The following is a 27,611-nucleotide window of genomic DNA, read 5'->3' on the forward strand; positions in this document are numbered from 1 at the left end:
CCCCTCCTGCGGCCGCGCCGGCGCCGTGCTCCTCCCGCCCGGCCCTCCCCGCGCCCGGAGCCGCAGCGGTAGGGCCGGGGCCCGACCGGGCCGGGACCGGGCCGGAATCGGACCTGAACCGGACCCGAACCGGACCCGAACCGGACCCGGACCGGACCCGACCGGACCGGTTCGGAGCCGGGTGAGGGCAGGGCCTGGCGCTGCGCCGGGCAGCGCGGCTGCATGAGGTTGATGCTGCTGTGCTGTACCTGGAGGGACGAGCCTATGGGAGAGGACGAAGGTGCGTGACCCCCTCCCCCGCCTGACTCAGCGCTTCCGCCGCCACTTGAGCCCTGCGGATCCCCTCCCCCCGGGGCCGCCTTCGGCCTTGCGCCCTCCTCTGCACCCCCCATCCAACCCGCATTGCACCCTGCATCCCCCCTGCACCCGGACATCCCCCCTTGCACCCCCCATCCAGCCCGCATTGCACCCTGCATCCCCTCTGCACCCGGACATCCCCCCTTGCACCCCCCATCCAGCCCGCATTGCACCCTGCATCCCCTCTGCATCCGGACATCCCCCCTTGCACCCCCCATCCAGCCCGCATTGCACCCTGCATCCCCCCTGCACCCCTCTTCTGCCTGCGTCTGTCCCCCCCCCCCCACATCTCCCATGCATCCCTTGTCCAGCCTGCATCTCTCCCCTGCGCTACCCATCTAGCCTGCATCCCACCTGCACCCCCACATCCACCCTGCACCCCCTCATCCAGCCCTCATTGCCCCCTGCGTCCCCCCTGCACCACCTCTTCAGCCTGAATCCTCTGATCTCCTCCTGCACCCCCTGTCCAGCCTGTACCCCCCCTGCATCCCCACCTGCACCCCGTGGTCAACCTGCATCTACTCTGCAGTCTCAGATCTCCCCTTGCACTTAAGCCTTCATCCCCCATGTATCTCCACATCTCTTTCTGTACCCCTTCTTTAGCCTGTATCCCTACTGCATCCCTGTGCAAACCCCCCCATCCAGCCTGTATCCCTCCCTGTACCACAGCATCCCTCTGTTGCATCCCATCCAGCCGGCACCCCTTCTGCATCCCCAAACCCCTCACCCCTGACATCCCCTCCAGCCTGCAGCCCTCCCTGCAGCCCACAAACACCTTGCACCTTCCTTCCTGCACCCCAGTATCCCTACCTCCCTATGCTTTGTGCCTCCTTCACTGCACCCCCACATCCCTGCTGTGCCCCTCATCCACTCTGGACCCCTAGCACCTCTCATCCCTCCTCACACCCTGAGGATCTCTGCAGCCATCCCCCATCTCTCACCTCTTCCCATCCTGCAGACTGCCCCCAACACCCATCCTGCACCCCTTGGTGTCTCTGCACTGCTCCTATACCCTATCCATGCTGCATCCCTCTCTGCCACCCCAGCACCCACTCTGAACCCCTCTGTTTCTGCTCCGCACACTGTGCATCCCCCAGCACACATTATGCACCACTCTCTGTCCCCCTACATGCTTTATGTCCCACTGGATTCCTCCTTCACATCCCTTCCATTCTGGCAGTCTTTATCTCCCCTACACCCATCCCGCATGCCTCCTCTGCCCCCTTCCTGCCTCCTGTCATCCCTCCCGCACCCATCCTGCATCTCAGTATGTGCCCCCCCTCCCATCCCACCCTTCCCGCATGTCCAGCCACAAGCACTAAGCACCCCTCCCTCCATCCACTATGTCTCAGGGCACCCCAAGCATCTGTCCTGCTGTCCCCAGCCCCCCATCACCCCTACTTGCATGTCCCCTGTGATGGCTGAGCACTTGCCTCCCCTTCAGCACCTCTGTGTCACACCACTAGATCCCTAATCCTACCCCATGCCCCTCAACCACTCTGGGTGCCCCTCAGCCACTCTCCTGCCATCCTATGGGTACCCATGATTCGGTCCCCGGGGTACAGGGGTGGCCTGGCACAGTGGGAACTGACTGGCACTGAGCCCCTGCCCTGTCCCCAGCTCTGAGGACATCATAACCATGACCTTGTCCCCCTTATGAGATTGATGGGTGGGGGCCGGGGGGTTGAAATTCATCACCCTGAATGGAGCAACAAGGACAGAGGGACAATCCTGAGGGATGTGCCTGTGAGTAGCTGGGAGGGTGACGGCCGTGTCCTCCTTATGTTCCCCCCGCCACGCAGGGACCGACCTGCCGGTGTGTGCGAGCTGCGGGCAGGGCATCTATGATGGGCAGTACCTGCAGGCGCTTAACGCGGATTGGCATGCCGACTGCTTCCGGTAGGAGTGTGCGGTGCATCCAGGACAGCAGCGGGGACACTGGGATGCTGCCGGGGACAGGGACAGCAGATCCCACTCCTGACAACCACAGACAGGAGGCTGTCACACACACACCCGCATGCTGGCAGGAGCACAGCTGCAGGGTGCAGGCAGGCCTGGCTGGGGGATGCAGAGCCTGGCAGAGGTTTGGGGGGCACAAGGGGTGGCTGGGACCCTGCAGGTGTCCCAGTAGGGTGGGGGTGTCGAGCACAGCAGGGCACGTCCCATGGAGGATGCTGTTGGCAGCACTGATGAAGAGCCACATCCTGAGCTCCGGAGCCGAGTGAGTGGATTGGGATGGATGCTGCACCCCCATGGCCCTCTGAGGGATGCTTGAGTCCACCCTCCATGGGCTGTCAGTGCAGTGAAACCGCTGTGGGGCCACAGCTGTATCCAGCCCCCCACAACTCCCTGGCTGCCCCATGGAAGACCGGCTTCCGGCAGCACGGGGTTCACTGGGCCAGAAACCTTTCTCCTCCCCTCCTCCTCCTGTGTCCCCCACCCTGTGGAAGGCAGCTTGGGCCCCAGCCCCATGTCACTCAAAGTGGGGGGCACTCGGCAGTGTGGGGGTTAAGAGGGAGGGGCCAAACAGCTGCACCCCTCCCCCGTTGCCCCCCTGCTCCCACTCCTGCCCCCGGGAGTCCTGGATCAGGCGGTGGAGTCCTCCTGCGGTGACATCATGGGGTGGGGAAATTCCGTGTCCTGACGTCATGGTTGGATTCCACCTGAGCACTGTGGCAGTCCCCGTGCACCCCCCACGCACCCCCCACAGCCCCCTCTGTACCCCCTTGTGCAACCCCTGTGCGCTCCCCAACAACCACCCCTTGCACCCCCCTCTGCACCCCCCAGCTCCTCCAGTCCCCCAGCAAATCCCCTTGAGCACCCGCTTGCACCCCCTGATGCAACACAGCACTCTGTGCAGTCCCAAAGCTCACAGCCCCCTCTGCATGCTTGGATGCACCCTCCCATCGCACAGCCCTGTGCACTCCCCCTGCACCCCCAAATCGTGGCCCCAGAGCAGCTTCTGCATCGTCACTGTGCATCCCCCTCCACTGTGCTGGTAGCACACACAGTGCTGCACCCTCAAGGCTGGCACATCACTCTCTGTGGCCAGGGTGGCACATCCCTCTGTGTCTCCATGGCACTTTGTTGCAGGGCTGGCATCTCCCTCCCCACACATGTCCCTGCCCCATGTCCTCTGTCCTGTTGAACCCTGTGTTCCTGCATTGCCAGTCTGCACTGCACTGCACATGGATGTGGTGGCCCTGCAGCAGGGAAAGAAGTGGGGGGAACAGCTGTAGGGTTGGTGGGCAGTGGGACACTGGCTTCTGTCTGAGGTGACAATGGAGATATGGTGACAAGGAGGACATGGTGACGAGGGGCTCCTTGTCCCTTGCCACAGGTGCTGTGAGTGTGGGTCCTCCCTGTCCCACCAGTACTACGAGAAGGATGGGCGGCTGTACTGTAAGAAGGATTACTGGGTGCGCTTTGGGGAGCTCTGCCATGGCTGCTCTGAACAGATCACCAAGGGGCTTGTCATGGTGAGCATCAGTGGGGACATGGGGGGACAGACACATAACCCTGACCCACGACTCAGCTCCAGGAAGGGGGTGAGGTGGGAAGGGTGTGCAGGTTTAGGGGGACCCTGGGGGGTATGCCACCATGTTGGGACTGCGGGATGCAGGGTGGAAGGCTCACAGGTGGTGGCATAGTCATCCCTAACCTGGTGGTACAGCTGTTCCCACCACTCCACGGCTCAGCCTGCCCTTCCCTTGGCATGGGTGCAGCCATGGGTGCTCCTGGCACTATCAGAGCCCCGGCACCCGCACTGGGTGCCGCAGATACCTGGACTCCTGGGGCTGATGGTGTCTGCTCTCAGGTGGCCGGGGAGCAAAAGTACCACCCTGAGTGCTTCAGCTGCCTCAACTGCCACATATTCATCGGTGATGGGGACACCTACGCGCTGGTGGAGCGCTCCAAGCTCTACTGGTATGTCCCAGCCTGGGAGGGTGGCTTGGGGGACACATGTCCCCTGGCATCCCCCACCCACCGGCCTTCTCTCGGCCCCACAGTGGGCACTGCTACTACCAGATGGTGGTGACACCGGTCATCGAGCAGATCCTGCCGGATTCACCGGCTTCCCGCATCCCACACACCGTCACACTCGTCTCCATCCCTGCCTGCTCTGACGGCAAACGTGGATTCTCCGTCTCCATCGACCAAGGCTGCGGCACTGAGCACCCCCGCACTGTCCGCGTCCGAGAGTGCGTCTGTGTCCCCTCCCCAGGCCTGGGGTACCCCATGCCCCTTCTGCTGGTGGGATGCACCCTGCAGAGATCTTTTGGGGTTGGAGGGGGAGGGATGGGGCTGGAGTGTCCCCATTGGCCAGGGGTGGCCAGTGGGGACCATGGTGGGTTGTGCCCAGCTACTGGGCTTGGTTTGTGGGGACTGTGCTAGTGTGTTCCTGGCCGTCAGGGTGGCTTGGGGGTGATGTGCCAGCATTGTTCCATCTACCAGGATGACTGTGAGTACAGGGGTGGCACATCCATGTATCCTTGGGATGCTTGGAGGTGCTCCTGGAGGAGTGGCTCATGGGCATCATGCCTGCAAGTCCCCATAGAATCAACCAAGCTGGAAAAGACCTTTAGGATCATCAAGTCCAGTCATGAGCCAGCACTGCCAAGGCCACCACTAAACCATGTCACTAATGGCCTCATCTACTACTGCCCATCTTGCAGGGGTGACTTGTGGGTGCCGTGACTGTGTGTCCCAATCCCGGGGGGGTGACACATGGGTCCTGTGACAGCATGACCCCATCAAGCAAGGGTGGTTTGTGGGCAGTGTGCCTGTATGTCCCATTTTAGCAGGGGTGGCTCATGGGTACTGTGACAGCAATGAATCATAAAATCAGACTGATTTGGGCTGAAGGGACCATAAAGCTCATCCAGCTCCAGCCCCTTCCACGGGCAGGGACACCTTCCATTAGAGCAGGTTGCTCCAAGCCCAATCCAGCCTGGCCTTGAACACTGCCAGAAGTGACGTGCAGAGGATGTGGCAGCCTGTCCCCATTGCCTGGGGGTGGCTCAGGGGCTGTGTCCCCACACATCTCCCCCATGACAATGTTGAGGGCTGACCCCTGCTGCCTGTTGGCCCTGCAGAGTGGATCCAGACTGCATCAGCCCTGACATGAAGAACTCCATCCATGTGGGCGACCGCATCCTGGAGATCAACGGCACTCCCATTGGCCACGTCCCGCTGGATGAGGTATGCTCTCCCTTGCCCCCAGCCAGCCCTCCTCCCTGGTGCAGAACCACCACCACAACCATTCTGTGCCCCAGATCGACTTGCTGATCCAGGAGACCACCCGCTTGCTCCAGCTGACCATTGAGCACGACCCCCACGATCCTCCTGCCCGTGAACCGGGGCTTGCCTGCAGCCCCCTGCCTGCCCCATGCAGCCCTATGCACGCCCTGGTCCCCCCAGCCTGCGGGGAGCCCGGTGCCATGCGCCAGCGGGCTGTCACGTAAGGCCACCGGTTTGCCTCTCCTGTTGGGGTCCATCGTTCAGGGTCACCCTCTGACTGTCTGTCCGTCCTGCAGGAGGAGCTGCAGCACAGACAAGTCTCCAGGCTCTGGCTCCGTAGGCTCACCAGCATCCCAGCACAAGGACATCGGGCGCTCTGAGTCATTGCGCGTCGTCTCCCGCACCCATCGCATCTTCCGCCCTTCTGACCTGATCCACGGCGAGGTGCTGGGCAAGGGCTGCTTCGGCCAGGCCATCAAGGTGGGGCTGGATGGCCAGAAGTGGCTTGAGCATGAGGGTCTCGGCTCCCTAGGGATGGAGGGGAGGTATCTGTGTGGTACCTGTGTGCCCTTCAGGTAACTCATCGGGAGACAGGTGAAGTGATGGTCATGAAGGAGCTGATCCGCTTCGATGAGGAGACGCAAAGGACCTTCCTCAAAGAGGTGAGTGTTCCCTTTCTTTGATCCCATTACTCTGGGGAGGACATGAGGGAAGAGGCTGTCCCATGCTCTCACCCACCCTGGCACAGGATGCTGGACACCACCTGACACAGGGGTAGCCAGGCACAGTGAGGTGCAGGCAGCCCTGCCTGTTCAATGGAGAACCTGTGAGCAGCGGGTCTGTCTGGGTGGGTGCTCGGGGTGTCACAGGATTGGGGTGGTCCCGCAGGTGAAGGTGATGCGCTGCCTGGAGCACCCGAATGTCCTCAAGTTCATTGGGGTGCTGTACAAGGAGAAGAGGCTCAACTTTATCACAGAGTACATCAAGGGGGGCACCTTGAGGGGCCTCATTAAGAGCATGGTGAGCACTGTAGGGGCAGGTCAGCCCACCACCACCCCACAGCCCCAGTGGGGCTTGGGGACCTCTTTCTCTTTGGCAAATTTCCCCTCCTGCCCCCAGGACAGCCACTACCCCTGGAGCCAGCGGGTCAGCTTCGCCAAGGACATCGCTGCTGGCATGGTGGGTGCCACCAAGGGATGGGTGGGTGGGGGAACACGGGGGGGGATGCACCCCACTCTCAGCCCATCGTTTCCACAGGCCTACCTCCACTCCATGAACATCATCCACCGGGACCTCAACTCTCACAACTGCCTTGTGCGGGAGGTGAGTCTCGCCTCAGCACTGTCATCCCCAGGCCCAGGTGGGGGTCTTGGCCCCCTGTGTGGCTCCCCCCATACCTCACCCTTCTCCATCCACCCAGGACAAGAGTGTGGTGGTGGCTGATTTTGGGCTGGCACGGTTGATGGTGGATGAGAAGAATCAGCCTGAGCATCTCAAGAACCTGAAGAAACCGGACCGTAAGAAGCGGTATACAGTGGTGGGGAACCCATACTGGATGGCCCCAGAGATGATCAATGGTGAGGCTGGCAACATGAGGGGACATATGGCCAGCCAGGGCTCTGTGCCCAGGCAGGGGACACTTGGTGGGGCAGGGCAGGACATGCAGCATGGCCTGACCCATGTCCCCAACAGGGAGGAGCTACGATGAGAAGGTGGACATCTTCTCTTTTGGCATCGTCCTGTGTGAGGCAAGTACCCCTGGGGTTGGGGTACCTCCTTGGGGTTGAGTTCATCCCTTGGGTTGGGAGCCTGATTTTGTTTGGGGTCCCTCCCTTCTTGGGGTTAGGGTGCCCCTTGGGGCTGAGCCAGCTCCTCTTCCCCAGATCATTGGCCGGGTGAGCGCTGACCCTGACTACCTGCCCCGCACCACTGACTTCGGCCTCAATGTCAGGGGCTTCTTGGACCGCTACTGTCCCCCAGCCTGTCCCCACAGTTTCTTCCCCATCGCTGTCTGCTGCTGCGATCTGGACCCCGAGAAGCGGTGAGTCCTTGAGGACCTCCCCTGGGGTAGTGGAGGGTGGGGAGCAGACACAGACAGCACAGCCGCGATGTGTCCCCTCTTCTCGCTCAGGCCATCCTTCAGCAAGCTGGAGCAGTGGCTGGAAAACCTCCATATGCATCTGGAGATCCACCTCCCGCTTAGCTCCCAGCTGGAGCAGCTGGACCGAGCCTTCGGGGAGATGCACCGGCGGGGCGAGGGCGGGCTGCCTGCACCCGCTCGATAGACCCCTGCATCCCCTCTGGAACCGCAGGACAAGGAGCTGCGCCCGCCGCCAGCATCTGCTCTGGCTGTCATCACCCCCAGGGCTGGATCCCTGGGGCGCCCATCTCCTCTGCACGGGCTGCCCACTGCTGCCCACACTGTCCCTGGGAGCTGGCTCTCCCCAGGGCTGCATGGCCCCTGCACGCTGTAGCTGATACCCCTGGAGAAGCCTGGCCACACCATGGGGACCATCCTCATGTCCCCCTGGCTTGCTTTGCCTTCACCCTGTGGGGCTGCGTGGCCATTGGCCCCACACGTGCCCAGTGGGCTGCCCCGTACAGAGCCGCGGCCTCGCGGTGGTGCCTTGGCTTTCTGTGAACTTGCACTGCAACACAGGAGGGAACCTCCAGAGGGTTCCTTTGGTGGGGGTACATGGCCCCTTGCCCCCCAGGCTCGTAGGAATGCACTTGTCCTCGGCCAGCCCCTCTAACGCTGCTCCTGCTGGCACCCGAGGCTTGGGGGACTGCCAGCACCCCCGGCTGAGCAAGGGACCCATGGGGGATGGGGGCCACCCATCTGGTCACCACTGCTCTCACATCCCTGCTGCCCGTGCTAATCCATGACTGCGCATCCCTGTGGACAGCACCAAGTGGTCCGGAGGGATGCAGGGGTGTGGATGCCCTTGACCTGGCATGGTTGGGGAGGGGGGGGAAGAGTGTGCCATGCGGTGCTTTTCATGCTCTTTATTCAGGTTCATTTTTCTGTAAGATATTTAAAGAGAAGAGTTGGTATTATTTTTTCATACGATGTAGCGTTTGCCATTTGTCACTGCCTCGGTTCTGCTTTCCCAAAGGGATGAAACTGTGAAGCCTCTCAGTGCACTTGTGCCCGGGAAGTCAAAGGCGATGTCCTCTCCAGAGGTGGGAAGGGAGCTCAAACTGTGATGTACCCCGAGCCGTGAGTCAATAAATCCTTCCCCACTCGCTGCCCAGCCTGCTTGGGACTCGCTCGCCTCCCCGGGGGCTGGGAGCTCTTGGGGAATGAGGCAGCAGGGGACAGTCCCTCTGCTTGGGCTGGTGCAGTGGTACTGGGCTTGGTGGTATCCCCCAGCCTCATCACTTCTGTGCTGGCAGCACTGTTGTCCCCATTCATGCTTTTCCCACCCCGTTGTGGGTCACCTCAAATCTCTGGGGCTGATGCCATCCCCACCTGGCCGGGCCCCCCCCAGAGCCCAGAGCCTTGTGTCCCATGCGGCCATGCTGACTGTCACCGCACATGATGGCAGAGCCTATGGTGGTGAGTGGCAGGTTATGGAGCTGCATAACTGTGGAAGCAGCTTTGTCATGGGTGTAAAACAGGCCCCAGGGAACAGTGGTGTCCCGTGGCTGTCCCGTGCTGTCCCTCCACCCTTCTCACCTTCCTAAACCAAATTAGGGTGCGCGGGGGGGGGATCTCCATTCTTGGGGTGGGGGAGGGAGATGGTGGTGGAGGGGATTGAGCTTCAGGTAGAAACACTTGGACCCCAAGGAGCTCCTGGAGGTGGTGACATGGAAGGGACTGGGGGTTGTCCCTGAGGATGTCCATAGGGATGCTGAGCTAAGAGAGGAAGGGGGGAGACTGCAGCCCGAAGAGGTTCCAGGATCAGGGGAACTCTCATGGTTTATTGCTGTGGGGATGCTTGGTCTCAGTTCAGGAGGGCCAGGACAGGAGGAGGTTGTTTGAGGAGGTGACAGTGGCTCTGTCCCCAGCCCAGGGTGGCCCCTTTGTGTGTTCCATGTTAGTCGGGTGAAGGGACAAGGGCAAACAGCTTGCCAGTGTCACAGTGCTGCCAAAGCATCCTTGGTGACAGCCTGGCACACTGGGTCTGGACACTGCTCCTCTCCAAGAACACCAGGGCAGCGGGAGTCCACCTGTGCCCATTACCCCTTGGATCGGTATGGACCCCAGTACCCTGCTACCACAGCACCCCAGAGCACCCCCATCCCCACAGTAGGAATCCCCCAGCCCCACAGGACCCCCGGTGGCTCTGCAGCCCTGTGCCCATCTGTGTGGAGCTGCAGAGCAGGGTGTGCATGGTGCAGCCTGTGTCATCAGACCTCTTGCTGGTGACCCTGCAGCAGCCTTGTGGTGGTGGGCATGCACAGGACCCAGACCAAGACATTTTGCTGCGGCCACGATGATGAGGATGTGCCATCGGCCTCCGGGTTTACCTTTGTCTGCATGGTTAAATCTGGGGGACCGGGTGGGAAGAAGAACGCGGCTTCTCCCCACACCTTGGCAGGGTGGGCACCGGTGCTGCAACCCTTTCCCAGAGGGGCTCCAGAGAAGATGGTGAGCAATTGGCTGTGGCTGTGTGGTGGGAGCTCAGGCAGGCACTGGGAAGCTTCTCATTTCCCAGTTCCACCAGGTCCCCAGGCTTGGCACTGGCAGCACAGGCTGGTGAATCCTTTGGGGGGAGCTGGTGACATGGGATGAGTTGTGGGGCAGCTCAGCCAGGGGGGATTGGTGGACACAGGCAAGGAGCCTGTGAGGGCTTAGGGTGGGACCACCTGGGCTTGTGCATCTGGATGGCTGTGACTCTGCCCCACTGATGTGCCACCATCCCACCTCTTAGGGGCTGGCACCAGCCAGACATGGAGATTGTGGCTCCTCACAGTTCCCAGACCTCCCCTACCCTGATCAGGGACCAGAGCTGCCTGCAGAGATCCAGCACAAGGATGGGGAGACCATGGCACATGGGTTTGGGGTTGCTGGGAGACCCTGGTGAGTGGATTTAGGATTTGGGAGACTCCAGCACATGAGTTTGGGGGCTATTTGCTGCCCTGAAGGGGTCAAGCACAGGGCCCAACCCAGACATGGGCAGCCTGCAAGGCTCTGATCAAGGGAAAGAAGATAAAAGGCAGGAGTTAAAGCCCAGTTTTTTGGGGTGCATCTTGAGAACAGCCCCTCAGTCCACCTTGACCCCATGCTCAAGAAGGATGGAGCAGAACTCGGGTCATGCAGGATGTGGCTCATTCTCTCTATGAAAACTTGAGTTCATTTCCATTTGGAGGCTGTTTGGCTGCTTCAGAGACTGGGAAGTGCAGCCTCCCTCCCTGTCGCCTCTGTGTGTCCTTTGGGGTGACTTTTGCGATGGACCCTGCAGGGGTTTCTCCCTGGGACATGTATGTGGAGCAGCAGTGAGGTGCTCCCCTCTGGCTGGCATTCCTTGGCCCAGCCACTGCACTGGGAAGGACCCAAAACCGGACCCACTGCAACTGAAATAGCTAAAAATAAGCAGTTTCTCACATTGATGCAGAAAAGCATCCAAACATGTGGCCTCTGAACCCGCCAGCAGCTGAGGACAGGACTGACCCACAGCCCCATCCCATGTCTGACAGACACTACACCAAATCTTCCCCTACTGAACCTCCCCTTTGAAGCTCTCCTGGTGCAAGCAAACCCACAAGGACCACGTTGATGCTGGGGTGATGCTGGCTGCAGGCTGGGGGTGCAGGCAGCCCCCCCACTGCGGGCAGCAGGGGGGCAAGGGGTTAACCTTCCCCCACCCGGATGCAGCATTCTGGGCTGGGTTCTTTCCATCTTGTTTTGGTTTAGAGGAATAACAGCTTTGGCAGCAGCACAGTGGCTTCCCAAAATAACTCAGCCTCCAATGGTAATTATAGAGCGCTGGTCCCTGGTAGTGGATAGTGGTGGCTTTCCAGTTTGTCCATGCTGTGCTGGGACCCGCTACCATTGCTGCCAGCCAGGGTGAGGGAGACTGGGGTGCCTCAGGGACCTTGGGACCTCTCAAGCAGCACCAGCCCCCCTCAGTGTGGTCACTGCACCCCTCGTGTCATCCCCTGGCCAAAGAAATGCAGCCCCTTGCATTCCTCCCTCCCACTGTGAAGCTCATCCCTTCTGTTTTCAATGCTCTAAAGCCTGGGTTGCAGCTTGCCGGCCTCAAAGTGACTGTGCTACTGGAGCAGCTGCTGGCATGGCTGAGAACACCCACAGCTCATCACAGCAGTGCTCAGCCTGCCCTGCGGGGCCAGCGCTGCTCTTGAAGGGCAGGGAAATATGGGGCTGAGCACCTGAGCCTGTAATCCCTAATAATCCAGGAGGAAAGCACTCTGTGGTGATGGGAGATGCAAACAGCCACCCTCCCCTGCCTGCCCCTGCTTTGCTGCCTGGCCACCCCAGATGGATGGGATCTGGGTGTCCACTGGGACTTCCCCATGTTCTGCTTGCTAATCCTGCATTGGTTGTTTATGGGAATGAAAGGAACACAAAGCTATCTGGCAGCACCCTGACCCAGTAGCAGGGCAGTGACAAAGTTGGGGACCACAGTGAGATGGTCCCTGTGGAGCCACCCAGCCTTGGTGGGAATCTCAGATTTGGCTTTTCCTGCTGGGAAGTTACTACCAGCTTTGTTTTAGGGGTAAGGAAACTGAGGCAGGAAGAGCTGCCCATGAGAGGAATGCTCTGGGAGTGCTTGTGGCCTTGTCACCTCCCCAGCATGGGGTGTGATGGGGGAATGAGGACAGCCCCGGTGGGCAGCTGAAACAGGAGGCTGAAATTTGGGGATGCCTAAGCCTCTGCCAGCTACACACCATAGGAACGACTACCACTGGCCCCTTTCATGGCCAGGAACACAAGCACCCCATGTTGCCCCAGCCGCTGTGCCAGTGTCCTCTCCTGCCCTTGCTGGGAACAAGGGGCTACAGCCACTTGCCACTGGCACTCACTGCTTGTGAAAGCACGGGCCTGGGGCCAGGGCATCCCCGGAAGGGGCTGAAATCCCTGGCATGGGATAGGGATGGGGGCAGGGTGACAGCCTCTGGGGTTCCCCTCCCAGATTTCCAGCCTGCCAGCCAGTCGCAGAGGAGTCAAGGCAGGGCCACTGGCAGAATTGCCCAGCATCAGCCCGGGGAAAGGCTCAGAAGGCTGGGATTTTGCAGGGAGACCACAGGGAAGGCCAGGATCTGGTGCCTCATGCCCAGTGCAGGGCCTGGTCTGTGGTACCCAATACGTGAAGTGCACTGCCAGTGTGTTTGCTTGGTGCTCAGTGCCTGGCACACTGCTCCCAGTACTCAACTCTGTTAAAGGGTACCCAGTGTGTGGGTGTGCTGGTGTGCAGCATCTGGTGCCTCCTGGTACCCACTGACCAGTGCCAGGGGCTGCTGCTCACTGCCTGGGAGTCACTCCCTGCTGCACTGGGTACAAGGGTGGCCAACACCAGGAGATGAAGCCTTGTACCCGTGCCAGGACCCTGTCCCTGCTGCACAGTGCACTGTGCTGCTGCCCTGTGCCCAGTACCTGGTGCAGGTCCTGGTACCCACTGCCAATGCACAGTCCCCGGTGCAGGTACCCGGTGCCAATGCGCGGTCCCCGGTGCAGGTACCCGGTGCCAATGCGCGGTCCCCGGTGCAGGTACCCGGTGCCAATGCGCAGTCCCCGGTGCCAATGCCCCGTCTCCAATGCCCCATCCCCGCTGCAGATCCCGGTACCCGAAGCTCTGCCCAAGGCCCCGGTGCTGCTGCCTCGTCCCAGCGTGTCACCCCCGCGGGGCAGTGCCCGGTGCCGGTGAGAGCCCCGCCTCGCCCCGCCCCGGGCCGCCCCCGCCGGCTTCTATTTCTGCTAATCCCGGCGGCGGGGCCCGGCGCTCGGCACCGCCGCTCCCGGACCGTGCCCGGCTCCGCAGCCATGGTAAGGCCGGAAGGCGGGGGGGGGGGCAGGCCAGACAGGGCTGCCCGGCCCCGCACGGCCCCGCACGGCCCCGGGGAGCTGGGCCCGCTCCCGCATCCCGGTGCCCTCTGTGAAGGTGACGGTGCGGCGTGCGCGGAGCGGGCCGGGGCCGCGGATGGGCGGAGGGGGGGGGGGGGGGTGCCCGCAACGGGCCACGGGTAAAGATGGAGAACCGAGAGAGCGACGGACACCGTCCCTCACTATGGCATCGCCACGGGCGTCCCCACATCCCGAAAAGGGGACTCTGCTTCTGAGCGGCACCTGCGAGTGTCCCTGCGCAGAGGTGGGTGCTGTTCTCGGCCGGCTCCGAGAGCAGCAGCGGCCGCACAGCCGAACCTTGGCAGGTCCCCGGGCTGCGGTCCCAGCGGTGGTGCCGGACTGGACGGGCCCTGCCGTGGGGACTGTCACACACCCGGAGCCCAACTACACTTCGGAGCCGTTGCTGCAGGTACCTGAACGGTCCGGAGCCGCCGCCAGCCTTTCCCCCTTGGCAAGAGCATCACTTGTGCTGCCTCGATTGTGGCAGGTCCTCAGGAGCTGCTCGCTGGGGCCACATCCTCACGGGGACCTTGAGGATGGTCATGCTCAGGGTGAATGGTGGTGGAGTGTTGTGGCTGTGGTTCACATGGCACCGGTGGGGACAGTTGCCCTTGTTGGGGACCATCCCAGCCATCCTTCCCTGGCAGCTGCTGTGGGACTGGGACTGGCACATTTGTCTGGAGTGGAGCAGGATGCAGTGAAACCAGATAGGAGGGTGGCTGGTGGTGTGTGTTTTATTGCAACCGGCTCCCTTGAGCGCCTTTCCAAAAGGCTTTGGGGATAGATAGACCTGGGCTTGGAGACATCTGCTGAGGGAGGACAACAGCCACAGCCGAGTTTGGGAGGGGAAGTGAGCTCCCTTCTCCATTCACATGGGGTTAGCTGGGGCTGAAGATGGGTGTGGATACATCCAGAATGACTGGTGGAGATGAAGCTGGTGCCCCTGACACCAGTGCTGCATCCTTCTGTCCCCAGAGCAGTCCACAGATTATCCAGAGAAGTGGGATGAGCAGCAGTCCCCCTCATCCTCTGCTCCTGGCTCTTAGTGGGGTAGATCTTGCCTGTTCCCATGTGACCCTGTTTCCAACATGGGCTGGCACTGCTGTCACTTCCCAGCTGTGTACATTGTCCCATATCTGGGTCCCTGTGCAAGAGCTCGGAGGTCTTTCAAGCTGGAGGATTCCCTCCAGGAATGGGTCTGGAGCTGCTGTGCAGAGGGATGTATTGGGAAGTCTCTTGTCCCACATGCTCACCTGCTTGGTGCGGCCACCCTGCCTAGTCTGAGGACCTGCACCGCTGCCTGGCCCTGCATTCATTGGGTGCCCAGCGCCCTGCTCCTGTTAAAGCTGTTGGTAGACTCAGTTTCCCAATTGAGATACTTCTGATGGGGTGGGAGGGGAGAGCTGTGGGTAAGAAACTCTGATTGTAGCATGTTGGTATGAGCATCCCATGCATCTGGGGACAGGTTGGAGCAGGAACAGCCCTGGAAAAGAGCTGGGCTCCCTAGGCTGATCCTGGCAGAGTTGAGCTTTGGTGGGGGCCACTGTGCCCTTGCCCCATATGGAGTTTGTTCCTTTGGGACAGGGTGTTTGTGCTTGGTTTGCCTAGCCATTATGCTACAGTAGAGCCACACTGCATTGTGGGTGGCACATCTAGACAGAGTCACAGAATTGTTTGGACTGGAAGGGAACTTAAAGACCATGTAGTTCCAGCCCTCCTGCCAGGGATGTCACCTTTAAGTGGGCTTGGGGATGCCTCGGCCAGCCTAACTGCAAGAACAGCCCCTCTCTGGGATGTTCCCTTCCTTTTCCTGTAGGAACAGGCTGGGAAAACCCATCCCATGGGAATGTGGTGCCAGGCAGAAAGATGCTAAAGGGAAGCTGTGGCTTTCCTAGCTCAGACTTGTGCTGTCCCTTGTTGCCTCTGCCAGAGCCCTGGGGCTGGCACTGTGTGGGAAGTTGTGATGCAGGGTGACAAGGCAGCGTGTGTGTCACCTTGCTGGAGCTGCTGGGCGGGTGACAGCTGAGTGCCAGTGTGCATGCAGCCAGGCGCATAATCTGCTTATGGGGGCACCAGCGCAGCCCCAGGCTCCCGCTGTGGTAAATCCCCGCTCCTGCCGGGAGCATGGAGTGGGATGGTTGAAGAATGGTGGGTGTTGTAGGAGAGCTGTGCTACACCAGGTAGGGCACTGCTGATGGGGTGCAGAGCCTGGCCAGGCTGGTGGGAATGTGGTGGGCTGCTGCAGACTGTGATGGGTGCGGAATGGGGCTGCAAGGCCCTGGGTAAGCTCCTTAGGGAGGTGCAGGGTCAGCTGCGAATGGTGGCTTTGCTCCCCTGGAACTAGGCTGCACAGGGACAGCTGAGGCCGGTGGGAACAGCACTCTCCATTGCTGGTGTTGAGTGGCCCCAAAGCTGAGTGAGGGGAGACCTAGCAGTGGGGTGAGGAGCTTGGCTGGGACCTGGGGATACTGGGGATGGACACAGAAGGATCCAGGCCCTGCTCTCTGCCTGGTAAGCCTGTGGTTCATCGTGCCTGTCCCAGCACCAGCCGATGCTTCAGTGCTCTTCAGTGCTCTCCTGGCAAACGCAGCCCTTCCACAGCTGAGCAGCCGCAGTTCTGTGCCTCAGCTGCTCTGATTCATTCTGACATACATCAAGGTGAATTACTGTTCCTGGTGACCCCTGACATCAAGAGCTGGGGACTCTGCTGCCACCCGAAGCTCCTCTCGAGGCACTGTTAACCCTTTGCCTCCCTAAAGATGAGCTGGGGAGGCCAAGGCAGGACTGCTGGAGCTTCTGCCAGTTATCCTGTGGTGGGCATCACCCTTGCTTCTCCCAGCCCAGAGCTGGGCCCTTCCCAGCCAGACCCATCATGCCCAGCCAAAACAACAGCATGGAGCTGTTCAGGGAAGCTGTGATTGTGAGGAGAAAAACTGTTTTGCTGTCAAAGAGTGTTTAATGGAAAACTGGGTTTCTCCCATCAAAGAGGCTGTGGAGCCCTGCTGGGGTGGCTCTAGGGTAGAAAGCGGGAGAGGACTGGTGTGCACTGGGATGAAGAAGGTTTTTGTCCTAGGATGGAGGTGTTTCCATGGCTGAACGTTCCCCTGGGCTGCAGCCAAGCTCTGCCCAGGGGGGCTGCTGGTGGTGATGATAATGGTCACAGTGATGCAGCCCTCCAAGGACTTCCCTTTGCCATCTCCTTGGCTAATGATGCTTTGCTGGTCCTTGACATCTTGACAACTTGGCAGAAGCTGGACTTGGCTGTGCCCTAGGGCTCGATCTCTCCTCCTCTGACCCCCTCTCTGGTCCCGCCCCACAGGGGCTGTGCCTGGGTGCTGTGGGTGCTCCAGCCCTGGTGCCTGCCCAGGGTGGAGTTATGCTAATGTTACTCCCCATCCTTCTGTGCCACTTAGCATCCTCTCCTGGTCACGGGTGACACCAGCTCTGCCATGGCCACCTGCCCAGAGCTGCAGCCTGGGCAAGAGGTACGGAGGCAGCTTCCCCCCTGGAAGGGGGCACATGGGGATGGGGGACCCAGAGAACCCAGTGCTCTATTCCTGGGACAGCCTTCCTGGGGGATGCACTTGCTGCAGGACTCTCGAGGATGTGGTGCCACAGCATTGCCGAGGTCATTGGTTTCTCTGGGGTGGGGGACAAGGGGCAGCCCCAAAGGGCTGGAGCACCAAGGGATGGAGCAACAGCAGAGCTGTGAGTGGTTGGTGGTGATGGTGGCATTATCTCCCATCTCTGTGTGGCCCGAGGCTGGGCTGTGCTGTGGTGGGGGCTGATGCTGAGCCCCCCACGTCAAGGTCAGTGAGATAGAGGATGCTGTGATCACAGAGACCCACTGAGGGTCAACCTGCTGAGGGAGAGGAGGGTATGGGGGCACCGGCTGCCCCACAGACCTCATGGCCTCTGTGCTAGGGGGGTGCACGCTGGGGGGGAGGAAGGGGGCAGGCATGTGAGCACTCAGCCCCTGCAGTGCCCTGACCTTGTTTCCAGCCCAGTAATTCAGCGCATCTTGCCTTGCCGCCGGCACTGCTGCCCCCCCCACCAATGGAGCGGGGCATGGAACAGCAGAGGACGTGTCCCCATGGAGAGCTCTTTGAGGCACTGACTGATGGGGCACTTGCCCCTGGGCTCTGTGTGCCCCCCATCTGAGGATCTCAGCTCATGAGGCTGGGGTTCCTGGCAGCTGCTGTGGGGGGGGGGTGGTGTTGAGGACCCTGCTGCCTCCTGGCAGGAAGGCTCATTCCCACAGGAGCTGCTGCCAGACGTGTCTGCTACCGTCACTGCTTGTAAACAGGATGTGGAGCTGTCCTGGTCCCAGCATCCCTGTCCCTTGTCCCAGCCCCACCACCTCATGGGGTTATCACCCCTGTGCCCAGCCCCTGCCTGGCTTTGCTGCTGGCACCAGCTGGAGCATGGGCAGAGCTGGGTCAAGGGGATGCTGGGGTCCTGGTGCATGCAAGGACACAGCCTGAGCGGGTGTCCTGGGTTTAGCTGTGGCAGTCATCTTTTTTCCTTCTTAGTAGCTGGTGCAGTGCTGTGATTTTAACTTAACCTGAGAACAGCGCTGTTCCATAGTCCCTTTGCACAACAGGTTGTGCTGCCCTGACCCTTTTGGCTCCCTGTCCCGGCTGTCTCCTGGAATTCAGGGATGGGAGCCCCTTGTGCCATTACCTGTACTGAGTGGGCAGGCATGGGGCGCAGGCAGACCCCTGCCCACCATCTGCCTCCCCCCAGGTGTAGCCCCACTGCCAGTTCCTCAACCACCACTGTTCATCTCTTCTTGGTGTCTCTTCCTCCTCCCTGTCCCCCCGGCAGGCCATGGGGTGTGCGGGGGCCCCGGTTACTCCACAAGACCCCGAGGAGCAGCAGGGTGCTCAGGGCGAATGTCCTCATCCCTGTTCCCAGGAGTGCCAGGAGCTGGCTGCGGTCCCGGTGCCACACGCTGTAAGCGCCTGAGTGCATGGGAGCGTGGTTGTCCTCACTGCCATCCCTGCGGCTGTTCCCAGGGTGGTGGCCATGTCCCCATTCTCCTCCTACCCCTTTCATTCTTAGGTGCATGTGTATGGCTGCTGCAGCCTAGGGACTCACGTTGCCACGCTGGGTGATGCCACCTCAGGCTGGGAATGCCACCCCAGTGTCACCTGCTCTCTTGGTCCACAGATAAAGCGGTTCCTGAAGGAGGACTCTGAGGAGGCTGAGCTGAGCCAGCTCCTGCAGGATTGCCCACCGGTTGCCAGCCCCAGGAAGGTGGAGCCCCCGGAGGGCTGGCAGGAGCCTGGACACCCCCTCTGCATGGGCAGGCTCCCTCCTGACACGGACGAGAGGGATGCCAGGATCTTCTCCCGATCCCAGCCCCTGGATGTCCAGCAGCACATCGCAACTCCCACACCCTCCAGCCCCAGCCGGCCCCGGAGCCCCTGGGGGCAGCTCGACCCCTATGACTCCTCTGAGGTGCAGGACGTGTCAATGGGGAGGAGGGGACAAAGGGCTGCAGGAGTCACAGCAGAGGACATCGTCGCTCTTCATAGCCAAAGGGTTTGGGCAGGCATGGGCTCATCCCATGGTGCTCCAACCCTGGGGAGAGCCCTGGGGAGACAGGAGGAAGGGGGTGTCCTGCTGGGGTGGGGAAGAGGGGGTAGGGTGATGGTATCCCCTGTACCATGTCCCCTCTGCCTGCAGGATGACAAGGAGTACGTGGGCTTTGCCACACTGCCCAATCAGGTTCATCGGAAGTCAGTGAAGAAGGGCTTTGACTTCACGCTCATGGTGGCAGGTATGGGGGGCAGGGGATGTCCAAGCCTGAAAGCTGACCCCGCTCTGCACTTCAAAAGCCATGGAGTGTGTGGGAGGCAGTGTGAGGACGAACCGGCTGCCCCCCTTACCCTTGTCCCCCTTTCCCAGGGGAATCTGGGCTGGGCAAGTCCACCCTAATCAACAGCCTCTTCCTGATGGACATGTACAGGGACCGCAAGCTGCTAAATGCTGAAGGTGAGGATGGGAACAGTCCCAGGGTTGGGCTGTTCTGGGTATCCTGGGCGGGCAGCAGAGCCCTGTGCCACTGCTGGGGGGCTGCAGCCCCTCTCCCTGCCCAGTGGGGCTCCTCCAGCGTGCTGCCAGCTGCCCATGGATGCTGGGGATGGATCCATGGCAGCAGGAACCCCACGGGGGCTTTGTCCTCACTGGGGAAACAAGCACCAGCTTCTTTGGACTGGCTGGAACTGCAGTAAATCCAGGAGCTGGGGACAGTCGGGGTCCAGGCACAGCCATTTCAGCTGCAGCCAGTGTTTGACGTAAAACTGCCCAAACTTGCCCAAATCCACAGGGGTTCGAGGGGGTTGTTTGATTTGTTTCCGTTGCTTGGGCATGTGGCTACAAAACGCAACAGCAACATCCTTGAGGATGCAGCAACATGGGAGGGTCCTGGGGGTAGAGGGGCATAGAATCATAGAATCTCTCAGTTTGGAAAAGACCATTAAGATCATGGAGTTCAACCATTAACCCAGGACTGCCAAGTCCACCACTAAACCGTGTCCCCTAAATGCCATACAGAATCATAGAATCAGACTGCTTTGGGTTGGAAGGGATCTTAAATCTCCTCCAGCTCCAACCCCTGCCACAGGAAGGGACCCCTTCCACTGGAGCAGCTGCTCCAAGCCCCTGTGTCCAACCTGGCCTTGAGCACTGCCAGGAATGGGGCAGCCACAGCTGCTCTGGGCACCCTGTGCCAGCGCCTCAGCACCCTCACAGGGAACAGCTTCTGCCTCAGAGCTCAGCTCAGTCTCCCCTCTGGCAGGTTAAAGCCATTCCCCCTTGTCCCCAGCCCCTCTCTAGGTTTCCTGCAGCCCCTTCAGGCACTGGAGCTGCTCTCAGGTCTCCCCTTCAGGAGCTTTCTCTTGTCCAGGCTGCCCCAGCCCAGCTCTGTCCCCTGGCTCCAGAGCAGAGCTGCTCCAGCACTCGCAGCAGCTCCATGCCCTCCTCTGGCCTTGCACCAGCAGCTCCACATCCCTCCTGTGCTGGGGGCCCATTTACACATCTTTTAAATACATCCAGAGACAGTGACTCCACCACTGCCCTGGACAGCCTGTTCCAATGCTATGCGCAGTCCTGGAGCTGTGGGGTTGTGCATGGGGGTTTACAGGGAGCTAAAAATGCTCCCACAGTGATGCCTGGACCCAGCAGACTCCTCTGCTTCTGGAACTGGGGTGTCAAGGGATGGCACAGCCACCATGGGATGGGTATACATTTATGTGGATGCCAGGGGCCATGGCATGGAGCATCAGATCTTGGCTGTGGGACCGCAGTGCACGTAAGGGCTGATCCTGCAAAGCTGTCTCAACCTTACAGTGTTAGGGGTGGCACCTGAGGGGCTGCAGCATCTCCCTGCATCACCCCCATCACCTTTCACCCGAGGTGCCCTCCCCACTACCACTGTTCATGTGTCTCCTGCTGCTGCTGCAGAGCGCATCACACAGACAGTGGAGATCATCAAGCACATGGTGGACATTGAGGAGAAGGGTGTCAAGCTGCGCCTGACCATTGTGGATACACCAGGCTTTGGTGATGCCGTCAACAACACTGAGTGGTACGTGCTGTGGAGGGTCTCCCCAGGGATTGCCTCTGAGGGTGGGATGCCCAAGGGTCATCAGGCTGTGATGTTTGAGCCATGGGATGTGTTGAGCTGGGGGTTCAGGGAACCCTGAAGATCCCATGGTCACCTCCCTGTCCCCACAGCTGGAAGCCGGTGGCTGACTACATTGACCAGCAGTTTGAGCAGTATTTCCGTGATGAAAGCGGCCTCAACAGGAAGAACATCCAGGACAATCGTGTTCACTGCTGCATCTACTTCATCTCGCCCTATGGCCATGGGTACAAGCAGCCCCTGCCCACGCAGATGAGGTAGGGGTCGTCGGGAAGGGACTTGGTGGAATGGTGCTCATTGGATTCCCCCCACAGGCTCCGGCCCTTGGATGTGGAGTTCATGAGAGCCCTGCACCAGCGGGTGAACATTGTGCCTGTGCTGGCCAAGGCTGACACCCTGACTCCGACAGAGGTGCAGCGCATGAAGAACAAGGTGAGGGGAGGGCAGCCCAATGGGGCAAGGGGCTGCACTGGGGCCGGTGCCCCTTTCTCAGTCCCCTGCCCAGACATTGACATGAAGGATCCTGAATGCTCACAGTATTGTGGAGGACTCTGTTGCCCATATGGCCACCAAGGACACATCTCCTTTATGCTCAGCTGCAGGCTGGAAGGGTTTGGGTGGAACAGGGTCTTGTATTTGCTTGGGGGACACTGGTGGTGCTTCTCACACCATTTCCGAGGGCCAGAGCCCTGCCCTCAGCAGGGCTGTCTGCCTCCAGATCCGTGAAGACATTGACCACTATGGCATCCGACTCTACCAGTTCCCCGAGTGCGACTCGGATGAGGATGAGGAATTCAAGCTGCAGGACCAGGCACTGAAGGTGGGTCTGCTTCCACCAGCTCCTTCTTGGAGGGGCAGAGCCCCAAGGCCAGGAGGAGATGCCAACCCAGGGTACCCTTAGCACTCTCTGGGGCCATGCAAGCTCTCCAGCACCCCCACATGATGGGGCTGGTACATGTTGCACTATTGGGATGCATCACCAAGACCCCCTATGTGCCACCTGCAGCTTGGTGGGATGGGGATGGGGTGGAGAAACCCACTGTTGCAACTCTTGCCGTCCCACCTGGGTCCGTCTGTAGCCAGGGCTCTGGGATATCTTGGCAAACAGGTTCTGGATACTGCTGAGAAGCCTGTGAGGGTTGTGGGCTATGGCAGACAGAGAGGAGCAAGCTCTGCTAACCCCTGCCATCCTCCTGCAGGAGAGCATTCCCTTTGCTGTCATCGGCAGCAACACGGTGGTGGAAGCCAAAGGCCGGCGCATCCGCGGACGCCTCTACCCCTGGGGTATTGTGGAAGGTAACGCTGAACTGCATCCCCAGTGTCCCACTGGGGATGGGGACGTGGCGTGCCCCATCTCCATGTTGCTCAGTCCTGGGGCCTTTGGGGGAATGTGTGGGACTGGCTGTGATCCCTGACCTTGGGCTCCCCTGCAGTGGAGAACCCGTCCCACTCTGATTTCGTGAAGCTGCGGACAATGCTGGTGAGGACCCACATGCAGGACCTCAAGGATGTGACGCAGGACATCCACTATGAGAATTACCGCAGGCAGTGCATCCAGAGCATGACCCGCATGGTAGTGAAGGAGAGGAACCGCAAGTAAGGGGCCAGGAGTGGGGTGCCAGGCTGGGGGGTGGGGGTGGCATCTTCTGTCTTTGGGGTGACCCCAGCCCATTGCAAGTGGTGATCTTGGTGGGTTGGGTTTTTGTGTGGGTCCATGCTGGGCAGCATGGAAGGCTAGGTAAGAAACCCTATCAGTGTTGTGGGGAACCCCAGTGTGTCGGGGGACCCTTCCTGTGCCACTTGGCTGGGTCTGGCTGGGGGAGGATGCTCTGGCAGTGGGACTTGTGTCCCCCTTAAGGCTGGGTCTATCTTAGGGGGATGCTTCAGTAGTGAGGGGAAACCCCATAGGGCTGGCTTGGGGGGGGGGGAATGCTATGGCAGTGTTGGGAGGACCCCGCACACCCCCCAGGGCTGGGAGGATGCTGCAGCAGCAAAGGGGAACCTAAATCCCCTGTGTCTGGTTGTGTCTTGGGGGTTGCTTCAGCACTGAGGTGGACCCTGCATGGCACTCCTGAAGAGCCAGGCAAGCAGCCGGTGCCGGGTTCATGTCATTCACACCCTCTTTAGCCACCCGTTGGCTGGAGGGTCCCATGAGGAACCCTGCTTTGAGGGGCTGGAGTAGTGTGGGAGCAAGTGCAGGCACTGTGGGTTGTGGGGGGCTGGCGGTGGCTGCAGGTGCCTCTAAGCTGGTCTCTCCATATGTGCCGCCGGAGAAGGCAGCATCCCTCAGCACTGAGGCTGTGCTGCGCCGACTGCTCTGCCGACTGAGACACGCTGGGCCCCCGCTGCCCTCCCCATGTCCACCCCTCTGGTCTCTATATAAAGTACTTGCTGGTACCCAATGCGGTCTTGGTCCTTCTGTGCCCATGCAAGGGCCAGGCAGCTCTCAGGTAAGGCAGCCCGGTGGCACCCACCTGCTGCCCACACAAATTGCCCCGGGGGTGCCAGCACCCCCGGTGGTGCTGGGAGGACTCTGTGTGCTGGTGGCATTACCCTGTCTCACCCAGGTAAGGTGGGGTTGGGAGGATGTGTTACTGTCTGGTGGCACATAGCCTGTCCCAGCCAAAGGTTGCCCAAGGGAAGGGCTGTAGGGCAGGTACCCCGTTGTACTAACCTCCTGTGGGGTGTGATTTTGGTGTGCAGGAGGCAGTGGTAGGCAGTCTGCCCTGGGCTGGTGAAGCTACTTGTCCCATTGTCAGTGTCCAGGTCAAGCCTTGCCTTGCTGCCAGGGATAGAAGGAGTTTGATGTGCTCTGCTGGGTACCCCATGGTGAGGAGCCCTGACAACAGGCAGTGACTTCCAAAGCAGCTCAAACCATGGCCAAGCCCCCTCCCTTGATGTGGACATGCTGGCACAGTCTTCTCAGCACAACAGGACCCTGCAGGGCTGGGGTTGCCCACCCACCCACCCAGCAATGTCTGCTGTGTCCATCACCCCCTTGCACCAGCAGTGGCACGTGGTGGCATGCGTGATCCCTGCCAGCCGCTACGGTGGTGTCCTACCCATGCTGTCACCCGCTGAGGCAGCGTGTGACATCCACAGGGATTCATCTGAAAGAGCTGGTCCCTCCCCATTGCTGTTAACATGGGAGAAGCTATCGATTGTGCTGGCTGCAGTCCTGCGCAGTGCGGTGGATGCCAACAGCTTCCTTCAGCAGCAATGGTCTGATGGGAGCTGATGCTTGAGAAAAGGGGTTTTGAGTATCCCTGGGGCTGGCTGGGCAGTGGGGTGCCATGGGAGCCCATCCTGGGGCAGGGCTGGGGCTGTGGGAGAGAAGGGAGATGCCAAGTTGAAGATGCTTTAAGAGGAGCAGAGGAAATACTCGGTAAGGAGAGTCTGACCCCAACTTGAACGCCGAGCAAGATCCTTCCCAGACTGGGAGAGCATGGGGAAAGATCCATGCCTTCGGTGGTCCCTGGCACCCACTGTGGTGCTTCCTAAACTGGTGCATGGCAGGTCAGGGTAGTGCTGAGGTTTGGGAGGAATGCCTGTAACTGCTCCTATTGCCCCTGCCTGGAAAATGACCCAGTGTGATTCTGTCTTGGGGCTCAGGGTCTGTGTAGGTGGGTGCTGGGTACCTGCAACATTTGGGATCTCCATGGTTGCAGCACCTATGGTGGAATGTCCATGTGGCAGCATCCTTATCTCCTTTCTCTGCCTGCAGCAAGCTGACACGGGAGAGCGGGACAGATTTCCCCATACCTGTCATACCCTCGGTGCCAGATGCAGAGACTGAGAAGCTCATTCGGGAGAAGGATGAGGAGGTGAGTGTGGGGTAGGACTGAGCCCCCCCGATCACTCCACGTCCCTATCCCCAGTGATGGCATAGCTGCGAGGGGCCACCCTTTCTGCAGCAACCCAGCAGGCCAGGATGAGGAGGTGAAGGAGGAGCATCAAAGGGTTCGCTCTTCCTCCTCCTTCCCCCCCCGCTGCTCCAGCTCTTGGTTATCCCAGTCCGCTTGGGCTGCTCGACTCCAATTCGTTTGCACGGGAGCTGGCAGCTGGGGGGGTACCAGCGCCCCCCAGCGATCCCTTCTCTGCTCCCTTCCAGCTGCGGCGCATGCAGGAGATGCTCCAGAAGATCCAGAAGCAGATGAAGGACTCACACTAACTCATTTTTCCTCCTCCTCCTTCTCCTTGTGCCCAAAATCAGAAACATTTGCATCACTCTCCATCCTACCCTGACCCTGCTGCAAGACACAGTACAACACTGACTGCATCTGCCACCTTAAACTGCTGTGGTATTGCCTTATCCAACCAAGCAGCAACCATCCCACGGGGACAGTGAGGGGACAATAAACACAGTCTGGAGGTCCCCTGGCCTGGCCAGATTGCTGCTCCCCTTGCCTCAGGCTGGGGACAACTTTGTCTCCTGAGCTTTGGCTTTCCCTGTTTCCCCCACAGCTCTGGGGAGAGACACCAGCTCCTCACGTTATGTTTGTCCCTGTGTCATCTCCGGCCTCTCTGCTTACAGCCTTTATGGTAAGCTTGGCCCAGGCTTCAGGGAAGAGGAGGTGGATGGGGTTAACTCAGCTGCCATGCTGAGAGGAGGGGCTTTGGCAGGAGCAGTTCCTGAGTACTGCAGGTGATCAAGGGGCTGAAGGGGCAGCCACTGTAATGGCCTGGGTGGCAGCCGGCACTCAGACCCCCTTGGCTGCTTCCCATCCAGCACTGGTGCAAGGACGAGCTGAAGCTCAGCAGTGTCCAGCCCTTGGACCTTGTCCCCTCCAAGCACTGCCCCTTGTCCCTCGGTGTTGGGAAGGGCGATGGATGGAAAGCACTGGGGAATCGCAGTCCCCAGAGGAAGTTCCTAGAACCCTAAATCAGACGCCAGGTCCCCAGCCTGGCCCCGTTTGATGTTTGCCCTGTAAAGCAATAATGACTGTCCTGGTAGTGCTTCCTGACCTGCAGCAACAGCATTATCCCTCACTGGTGTTTCAGCCCCTGGTGCCACCTGTTTGTCTGCGGTGTCCCTGTGTGCCCTTAGGATGGCTCTGTCCCAGCTGCTTCCCAGCAGAGCATCACTGTGTCCCCCAAGGATGTCCCCATTTATATTGCTTCCCAGGAAGTCCCTGCTGTGTGTCCCCGTCTGTGTTGCTGCCCTGCAGAGCACTGCAGTGTGTCACCCCACAGGGTGTCCCCATCTGTTTTGCTTTCCCACAGAGCACTAATGTCATGTGCCTGTGTCCTCCCTGGGATGTCCTCACCCATGTTGCTGCCCTGCAGAGCCCTGTGTCTTGTCCCTGTGTTCCCCCCAGGATGTCTGTATCTGCACTGCCCTCTGGCAAAGCACCACTATGTGTGAGCCCTGGCCAGTGACTGTGGAGATGGACCTGAACCCTCCCCTCCAGCCTTCTGCTCACCCCCCAGGTACAGGGAAAGATGAAAGGGGATGGTGAGGCTGCAGAGCAGAGGCAGAACCGTGAGCAGTGCGATTGCTGGGGTCCCCTGGGTGGGTTTGCACCCAGGCAGCTTGGCTGAGGGGGGTTGTGTCTGCTCGAGGCTCAAAGTGGATACTGCAGGGTGCTGAGGCAGCATCCAGCATGTGCCACCCATGTGGCACATGTGTCCCTGTGCCACTGGAGGGTCCCTTGACCCCCGTGGGCAGGGAACTCTTGGGCAGGGCCCCACAGGGTCTATTGGCACTTTCCTTTTTTTTAATCTTGCTATTTTCTTACAGAAATATGTACCTTCGCATGATGGTCATAGAGGCGTTTATTAAAGGATAAGCAGAGTATAGGTTTATAAATTCTTATAGAGCTAATGGAAATATTTTTATCCCTCCACAACCATTCTCAATAAATATGGCTGACCCACCTTGTCTGACACCTTGAGTTGCTTCCCTGTGGGTGCAGGGCACCCTATGGCACCATGCAGGCAGGCAAGGAGGGGGGCTGATGTGATGTGGCCTCTTGCTCCTGGCTCCTGTTCCCCTGCAAAGGCTCAAAATGGGTACTGGAGGGGGCATGTGCTGCACCCACCGGGGTACCCAGCTTGGGGTGGGAGCCCTTTTGGGACCCAGCTCTGCAGGTGAAAGGGGAGCAAAAGGATGATGTTCACTGCCTGCCTGCTGCTGGTTCATCACCTTCTCATACACTGCCCTGGGGTCACATGGATATTGCTGGTTTTGGGCCGTGATGGGAATTGGCATACGGGGGCTGGGGGGGTGGTGGTGGATGGGGGTGCAGAGCCTGACCTGGGGATGGAATTGCCTTACACGTACTGTCCCTGGGCATCCCTGCAACCTCACGCTGTGGTGAGCTCTGCTGAGGG

The 27,611-nt window shown here is 60.2% G+C and overlaps 2 protein-coding genes across 8 annotated transcripts; both read left to right on the top strand.

Annotated features, from left to right (window-relative positions):
- The first annotated feature begins 50 nt into the window (after positions 1-50).
- Positions 51-8,846, top strand: LIMK1 (LIM domain kinase 1). Of its 7 annotated transcripts, XM_034068956.1 has the most exons (16): positions 51-280; positions 2,160-2,256; positions 3,698-3,836; positions 4,175-4,284; positions 4,368-4,559; positions 5,454-5,559; positions 5,634-5,818; positions 5,895-6,078; positions 6,174-6,260; positions 6,487-6,618; positions 6,718-6,777; positions 6,856-6,921; positions 7,019-7,175; positions 7,291-7,346; positions 7,482-7,639; positions 7,730-8,830. In XM_034068956.1, exons 1-16 carry the CDS (start codon positions 223-225, stop codon positions 7,881-7,883), a joined length of 1,941 nt encoding a protein of 646 aa, XP_033924847.1. In that variant the 5' UTR covers positions 51-222; the 3' UTR covers positions 7,884-8,830. The 7 variants fall into 7 exon arrangements, with proteins under 7 accessions (XP_033924847.1, XP_033924844.1, XP_033924842.1 ...); XM_034068953.1 differs by having other exon boundaries at positions 6,487-6,777; XM_034068951.1 differs by having other exon boundaries at positions 234-280; positions 2,160-2,578; positions 6,487-6,777; positions 8,715-8,846.
- Positions 8,847-13,306: 4,460 nt separating this feature from the next.
- On the top strand, positions 13,307-27,107 carry LOC101875578 (septin-5-like). Its single transcript, XM_034068973.1, has 12 exons — positions 13,307-13,549; positions 18,800-19,090; positions 19,319-19,412; positions 19,541-19,627; positions 21,098-21,221; positions 21,371-21,505; positions 21,593-21,710; positions 21,997-22,098; positions 22,478-22,574; positions 22,712-22,874; positions 25,003-25,102; positions 25,390-27,107. Exons 1-12 carry the CDS (start codon positions 13,307-13,309, stop codon positions 25,447-25,449), a joined length of 1,614 nt encoding a protein of 537 aa, XP_033924864.1. The 3' UTR covers positions 25,450-27,107.
- Positions 27,108-27,611: the final 504 nt, after the last annotated feature.

The sequence above is a fragment of the Melopsittacus undulatus genome, chromosome 13, assembly GCF_012275295.1.
Source record: "Melopsittacus undulatus isolate bMelUnd1 chromosome 13, bMelUnd1.mat.Z, whole genome shotgun sequence".
Taxonomy (NCBI): Eukaryota; Metazoa; Chordata; class Aves; order Psittaciformes; family Psittaculidae; genus Melopsittacus; species Melopsittacus undulatus.

Coding starts and splice junctions, on each gene's coding strand:
- LIMK1 (XM_034068951.1), top strand. CDS start 2,202: ATGATGGGCAGTACCTGCAGGCGCTTAACGCGGATTGGCATGCCGACT. Junction 3,837..4,174: donor TCACCAAGGGGCTTGTCATG/GTGAGCATCAGT, acceptor GTCTGCTCTCAG/GTGGCCGGGGAGCAAAAGTA. Junction 6,778..6,855: donor AGGACATCGCTGCTGGCATG/GTGGGTGCCACC, acceptor TCGTTTCCACAG/GCCTACCTCCACTCCATGAA.
- LOC101875578 (XM_034068973.1), top strand. CDS start 13,307: ATGCCCCGTCTCCAATGCCCCATCCCCGCTGCAGATCCCGGTACCCGA. Junction 22,099..22,477: donor TGCAGGACCAGGCACTGAAG/GTGGGTCTGCTT, acceptor ATCCTCCTGCAG/GAGAGCATTCCCTTTGCTGT. Junction 25,103..25,389: donor TTCGGGAGAAGGATGAGGAG/GTGAGTGTGGGG, acceptor GCTCCCTTCCAG/CTGCGGCGCATGCAGGAGAT.